This window comes from Choristoneura fumiferana, chromosome Z (genome assembly GCF_025370935.1).
Source record: "Choristoneura fumiferana chromosome Z, NRCan_CFum_1, whole genome shotgun sequence".
Lineage (NCBI taxonomy): Eukaryota > Metazoa > Arthropoda > Insecta > Lepidoptera > Tortricidae > Choristoneura > Choristoneura fumiferana.
The window spans coordinates 17,928,158-17,936,261 of record NC_133472.1 but is presented as its reverse complement, the minus strand read 5'-3'; the positions used below and the strand labels follow the sequence as shown (position 1 = coordinate 17,936,261).

The 8,104-nt window shown below is 38.0% G+C and overlaps 1 protein-coding gene across 1 annotated transcript in view; it reads left to right on the top strand.

Annotated features, from left to right (window-relative positions):
- Window positions 1-484: 484 nt before the first annotated feature.
- Window positions 485-8,104, top strand: part of dally (division abnormally delayed protein) — a 78,891-nt gene continuing 71,271 nt past the window's right edge. The window contains 1 exon segment of the mRNA XM_074091172.1: window positions 485-747. Within this exon segment, the coding sequence (XP_073947273.1) occupies window positions 615-747 (133 nt within the window). The 5' untranslated portion in view covers window positions 485-614.

The window sequence follows — 8,104 nt, the reverse complement described above, 5'->3', positions numbered from 1 at the left end:
GCTTAAAAAATACCTACTTGGCGGTTTTTTTTTAGATTTTTTCAAACGATAAAGCTTTTACTTCTCCCTTTTTAGTTACATTTTTGAACCCGATTTAATTTTTTCATTGACAATTATATTTTTTACTTTCCTCAATAGTCTAATTGTAGAGTTTTCAAGTTTGGAAAAACACCTATTTAAAACATCGGTAATCGGCTCCGCGCCCTCTGTTGAATGCCCTCCTGTGTTAAACAATCTACTTTTTCCGTTTGCATTTCCATATTTCCACTTTTGCAAGTCCCAAACCGACTTTATTAAATAGTGATGTTAACGAAGTACCTAAGTAAATAATTTATAATGAGTTTTGAAAAGAAAGAAAAGGGCTTGTTTTATCAAAAGCAGGCACAGTGAATAAAGAAGAAAGAGGCTTCTTAGGCGCGGGCGGCGGCGGAGGGCGGAAGGCGGCGGGAGCGGCGGGCGGCGGCGCGGCCACGACAGTCCGGGACGGCGCTCCGATGCGGGCGTACGCAACCAGTTTAGTGGTGTCCGCTCATAGACCGCGTACACGCGCTCACTGAACGACTCTCAGATAAATCTTATTATAGCTATTAAATTATCGTGCTGCTGTTGTGAAAATGAAGTGTTTTGTGTTTATTTTGGCCACATTGGCCGGGGCTAGAGCTGTCGTCGCTGCTGCCGCCTCCTGTGCTCTCTCTGAAGACTTCTTCATGAGGCATAATGTATCAGCTGATGATAGCGATCAACCAGGTTCGGATTTTTACGTAAACATAGGATAGTGCTTATAAAATAATCAGTTTTATGGTTGCTGTGGCGAATGGAGAAGTAATGATGTATTTACGTAAAATGATACAATACTTATAGATCGAAAAACCCGGCTCTTACGAATTCTAAAGGTACCTTACCCACATTTTGGATATCTGCTACTTTTCTTTATTTTTTTTATTAGCAAAAAATATGTTGCCCCAGTTATATTTAAACTAGCCAATTAAATATCTAATGATATGAACAGACATTATAAAAAAATGTAGAGCCTAGTAGAGCGTCTATAATGCAGTTTCGCACTTTAAGTACTTAAGTAAAATATGTATAGCTATAGTCGTTCTTGCACCTACTTATACGCACGTAAATCAAAATTAATGTCGCTGATGGTGACAAATATTTTTATGGTTATTGTTTCTTTCATTTCATACATCTACCTAATATCATTTTTGTTTGTTTTTGTGTTGATTCGGTATGCTGTTAAATATGTTGTCAATATTTATAAAAATATCCATGTACAGCTACCTATGTAGCAAGATTAAAGGAAGTGTAGGTTAGTTTTAACTCGCGCTTGGATCATACTAGGTATTTACTCTCTCTCTGGTCTCAAATTATTTGATTAAATTATTTCCTTTTACCTCCCACGAGAAAAAATGGGATGGTGCAACTCTTAGCCAGCACCACAAAGTTACCGTTCTTTTAAATATATTTATTTACATTAATTTTACAAAACCCCATTCACCCAGGCACAGAATAGGTAATAGGTACCTAGTACCTACCCAGGCACAGAATAAGTAATAACCAAGGCTGATTGGGAGCTTCACACACAGCTGCAGGTGATTCACTAGAAAGGCCATGCTGACTAGTTGACTCCTCAGTCCAGAAATTGATGGGCTAGGAACAAAAAAACGGAAAGAAGTTCAGTTGGAAGCGTGGAAGTAGTTACTAATAAAATAATGTGTTAAAAGAAATTCGACTAAGTATACCTACAAATTTTGCATAATTTCTATTTTTCGTCTTGGTGGCAAACGAGCAAGTGGGTCTCCTAATGGTAAGAGATCACCACCGCCCATAATCATCTGCAACACTAGGGGTATTGCAGATGCGTTGCCAACCTAGAGGCCTAAGATGGAATACCTCAAGTGCCAGTAATTTCACCGGCTGTCTTACTCTTCACGCCGAAACAACAGTGCAAGCACTGCTACTTCATGGCAGGATTAGCGAGGAAGATGGTGGTAGCAATTCGGGCGGACCTTGCACAAGGCCCACCTGCCACCTGCAAAATCTCCCATATCTTTAGGGAAACGTTGGAGTTTGTAGTCATTTTACTAACGGCAATGTCTCCACTCGTGTACCTACGAGTATGTATGTAGAATGTAGAGCTACTTGTGTAAAGAAACTTAGTTGTATGACTATACTCGTAATTTTACTAAATAGTTTAGGGACGAAATTGTGTTGAAAATAATACAATTAACCATTACTTTATTTAAAATAAGAACAAAAAATCGGCTTTTATGTTGGGTATGCCTAATGCGATCGCTTCGTATCAAGCACAGATTACAATTCCATGGTTCCTCCCCAACGCGTCAGCCAAGCCTCGTTGTTATAGGTTCTCTTCATGGATATAATTTCGTCATAGGCCAGCTTTAACTTCTATGACCAACGTTAAACTTGTGAACGTTATCGCTGGCATCCTGAGACGAGCGTCGTCGCCCGCGCCGCGCCGGCTCCGTTGTCTCTGTTGTGATCCGATTTACTTCTTTCCTGGCGCAATGCATTGCATTACCCATTCAGGTCTCAGGTGCATGCATGCGTCGTTAAGAAGGCGGTTTCCAAATTTGCATTTATTTTGACTAGCTTTGACTTACCGATCAAGACGCGTTATTATAACACCTATAGTTTTCATTACATTTAGATAAATCGTTCAGTACCCACCTGGGAGACCGAGCTTTGCTCAGAGTATTTATTTGTTAAATCATGTTTTATTAAGAAGGTACGTTTATCAATAAGCTTTAAAAGTAAAACTAATACTGCGCGCAAATGCAAAAGTAGGTTATTTTGTATGGAGAGTGGGCCAAATTGTGTGCCGCTGAGTACCTATAGAAGAAACTGACTTACTGACTGACTGACTGACTTATAGATCAACGCACAGACCAAACTTGAAATTTATATTTTTCGAAATTCCCACGGGATAGGAAAGAAATGGGATTTACGTTTTCGCTTCAAAGTGGCATAATAATTATAAATATTAGAGACTTAAAATTTGGCATTCGGGTAGGTAATAATAACAGGTAAAAACTGTTTCAAGATTTTCCAAAATTCCCACGGGATAAGATTTTATATACTTACTAACTGAATCAGAAAACGCACAAGCTAAACTAATAAAGCTATAGGGACGAAGATCTGGTAAACTGATGTAAATCTGGTAACAATACAATAATTTGGCAGTGACATTCTGCTCATCTTGGCCAGGGTCGTCTCCGTAGAAGGAACTCTTTAAATAGTAGTGTCACACACAAAAAACTTAACATGATTGTTCAATTTCAATGACAATGCGTTTTTATGATAGACACCACCTGATACTGCAGCCAGGGTCGTCTGCTAATATGACGGAACTCCTCAAGGGTTGATAGCACACATACGAAATTTTACATGTTTTTGTAGGTACACATGACTTGATGAAATACTAAAATATATAGCTAAAAAAATGAAATTAAAACCCAATTTAAAAATATGTTTTCAAAAACAACCTACGCTAAACCAATCAACTCATTACGTAACACAAATTTATCTATGCCTAACCTAGCCTAAATAGTAGGTATGACTGACTGACGACTGACTGACATCGCATAGCCTAAACTACTGGTGCTGGAAACTTGAAATTCGGCATACATATAGGTACCAAAAGTATTATAGTGGTGAACTAAGGAAAGATTTTTAGAAAATCCCTTGGGATAGGGAAATATCTAAACTTTATTTGCTGGGGGTAATCCCTTAAACTACTAAGCTGATTTAAACAATTCTTTTACCAATAAAAAGCTACACTATTCCTCATTGACATAGGTTAATTTTTCTTCGAAAAAAATGCAAAATTTCCTCGAAATGAATTTTTAATCGATCTAAAGAGTTATTATCATCCCGCGGGAACTTTTCAATTTCCCTCAAATGCCCTAGATAAAAGAAGCCTGTTTTAATTTACAGGGACAGTGTACCTATAGCATTCTATAGGATTCACTAATTCTTATCCCGCGGGATAGTCCTATATCGTGTACGAAGTCGCGGGCAAAAGAAACGTGTACCTACCTACTAGCTTTAATGTTTTCTAAAATTCCACCCCTGAATATGCGAAACAGGGTTTCAAAGTTGGTACGAATTATGATTAATTTAATTTGTGCAGGTTGATTTTTGAATTCGAAAATTTGCAGCATCTGCCTAAAAAATGTCTGTCTGTATTTGTATTTCCATATAATCCTTCAAAAAATAATCAAAATAAGAAAAAAAGGATCGCAGAAAGTAATTATGTATGTATGTTACCCCAAATTTAACGAAAGCTAAGTCGCGGGCAAATTTGAAAAAAAAAGAAAAAAAAAACAAGTCAACAAAAGTAAGTCTTTGGCCTTTAAGCTCAACCCAGTAAATACATATATTTAAGTACAAAAATTGCTCATTTAAAAATATACTGAGCGGCAAAATGTATGCAGTAGGTATAGGTAATTTTGTATGAAGAGTGGGCCATATTTTGTGCTGCTGAGTATATAAGAATTACCGAACGACCAAATTTCCCTACTGTTCTCGAGACAGCTATTAACTTATTATTTCCCTATGTTCTCGAGACAGTTATTAACTTCTTTTTTTTACGCCAAGTGCCAGCTGTGAATAGATTTTCTGATCGACATAGGTACTTAAACGTGCTCGAAAGTTTAAAAATATGCTTGTCAACGATACTCTATAAAGGTTTACATTACCGGTATAACGTGGGTATAACTTAGAATTTGAATAAAATATACTCCAAATACCCTCCAGAAATCAGGTTCAGATATACAAAATGCCTTAAACCAGGATTATTACCTAATAAAGGTAGGAAACGGGAATGCGCGTGCACTCGCAGAGGCGGGCGTGATGCTGTGCGCCGGCGCCGCCGCTCTGCAGATCGCACTGAACAATGACGTTTATTAATTGGTATACAAACACACTCTTCGTATCGTAACGTCCTTGTCATTTGGATATTCATAACATAACGTATCACTGTCTACATTATAGGAAAAATATTATCAAGTCATTTGTACTCGCGTTCAGGTTAAATACCTTGGGTACTGTTTAACTACCTATACCTACCTATATTTAAAATAAAATAACCAAGATCAACAACACCATTTGAAACATTTGCGGTTGTCGTACAACTCTGGAAAGATGTCCTGAGATTCACATACATATGTAATGAAACATTCTTGAATCTTAATTAACTTTTCGCCGTTAAACTTTTTTTCGCAAATAAACTTTTTCCCTGCGCTTATCCGGAAACTAGCCACCGCTTTTACATCGGGTAGGCGCGGTCCGCACCGAGTTGAATTGGTATTCATGCCAGTAATGGGAACATGCGATGACGTTTGATTATCGGTGGTTGGAATCGGATTTCGATCCGGGGCAATCATAAAGCTGCTTAGGGGAAAGTCTGTAAAAATGTGGTGCACGGCCGTACGGTACCGCTAGGAGGTGGGAGGGTCGGGGGTGAATGGCGGCGGGTAGGCTTTGTTGGTCGTGCTGGCATTCCTCGCCTGGGAACCGGGAACGGGCCCGCGCCCGCGCCCGCGCCCCGCCGCATTCCTGCCCTCTCTCACTTTCATTGTTCACGCCGGTGCGGGAGGTCGCCGATACACCTACAAATGAAACCAGTCGCTCTGAGTGGGGAGAGCTTGTCGGTTCACTGCACTAAACACGACTAGCCTGATCGTAAATTGCTATATTAGTAACTATGTACTGCGATTAGTAATTATATCTCGGTACACTGACTCCTGCGTGCTGCCGTGACATTATCCCGGTCACACCTTATGACGACTTCGGTTCACTTTACTTTCACAAAAGTTACCAGCAAAATGAATCTCCTGCTCCAGACCGCGCTAATCCAAATTAAGTAGATGAGATGAATCATATACTCAATCTTGTGAATCTTAAATTGAAAAAAAATCAGTCTGGCAGCATCCCATTGCGTTCAGTGACCCGTGGTCGCAGGGTTTCAGCCGCAAACCGATGCAGATAAAGAAGCAGTAACCGGTACGCTGCTTGACGCCGCCAACGCGCTAGTTACCGATGGCACATGTTGCTGCAAAGCAAAAATAAGGGCTCTCATTGAGAGCCCTTACTTTGGCTGGTCAGTGTATTTTATGACATTGTAAGAGTAAACTATTAAACTACTTTCAATAATTTTGTGAAATACTGGTTGTTGCTCTTGCCGTCTGCGTAGAATTCCGTTATCATTATCCCGACAGATCTACTTAGGTAGGTATACAATTATCTGGAATATAAAACTTATTTATTTATCAACCTAACAAAAATAAACATTGATTACTTACGGCTAAGGCTGAGGGTTTACGGTATTGACAAACCTTTTGGCCTATCAAAGTTATCAGTTAACTTGACCAATAGGCAGCAGTTCCACAACATACGAATACCTTCCAGTAACAGATAATTATGTACCTAGTAGCTGGTACTTAACAAACAGTTAAGAGTTACGTCTGACCTTGAGACCACGTTATTAGGACTCAGAAATATTCAAGGGAACCCTTCCGTCCGCGAGAACATAGTGGCCGAAATTTGCGAAATAAAATAAAGTTAAAGGCAATTTTCTCGACATTGTGAAAATTTACCGGGACATACAATATTGTTTTAAACGTGTTTTGAGCTGCTGTTAAATAATCAAGAACGCATGAACTGCAACATATAAGTATTTTACCGGTCAAAGAGAAGCACATTTGAATACGCACGCAGTCAAACTAAAAATAAATTGATTTCAGATACCCTGACCATAAGGATTAGATCGATTTGATGCGATTAACAGTTTAGTTTAGTGGGCAGGGTTCAGCAGCGAGCAGCGGCGGGCGCCGCGCGCTGAATTCTGAATCATTCGGATGCTCGGAATGCCATTGTAGCCGGCGCGAGCGCTACCTGCGCCTGCGCCTGCCCAGGTATCATCACGGTCCTCGTCTCTTTATTACTGGACCGCACACTCATCATCTTTATGGTGACTCAATAACGATTCCTAAATATGCAGACACCATTTATCTGACTATTTAAACATTGTGGTTTGAAGTGTAATTCAGGTTATTTAGGTATAAAGAATACATACATTTAAAAGTACTCGCTTGCCTACAAAACAACCATAATTAATTATTAGATATAATGTTCATTAATTTGTAAATACAATCAGTTCATTAAAGAAATAATACAAACTAATTTAATAAAAATAACTATGATTATTTGGATTTACCTAATTAAATTTGTCAATCAATTAGTTATTAACAAATAGTTTCTCATGAGTATATTATGTTATAGTTCCATTGTTATAGTTTGATCAGTGTTAATTATATGCTATTTTACTTACATCTATAAAATGTGGATAAAGTCATTTCTTTTAATTATTAGTAGGTACTTTATATATAGATATTAAATTAACTGTTGCTCGCGACTCCGTCTGCGAACAATGCATTTGTCGCGATTCCACGCGATCTAAGTAGGTGTCACACTGGGAGGGAAGGAGATAGGATAGTTTTATTCCGGAAATTGCATAGTTCCTGTGGAATCGCGATAAGCGCATAGCAAATATTAATAGATATATTAGATATACTTTTTTATTCGAAACGCTTGACGCGTAGTTTGGTGGTTTCGATACAAAAATAATGATTTCGTAAAGAATATTGTTTATAAAGAATTCTATAGAGCACAAACATAAAATTCTGCACCCAATTTTGTTATCTGATCCAATGTGGCTTAAATAATAAGTGACACGTGGGTACTACTACAATACCGCAGGGTTGGGTGACGAATTATTGCCACAAGTATTTACGAGTAAGTACCTTTATATACAAAGAAAAAAGAAAGAAAGAATATATTTATTTGGTCACATTAAGACATACCAAAAACAAACAAAGCAAAAGCGAAAAGAGCAAAATGGACACAAAAGGGAATCTGGCTCAGCACGATTCACCATATACCATAATTATTCTTTTTTTTTTTCTGTAGGTACTATATACTTTGATTACTTTAGTTTAAGATATTATGTAATGTAAATAATTAAGTTTGTATGTATTTATATACATTAAATTTGTGTCAATAAATAAAACTTACCTAC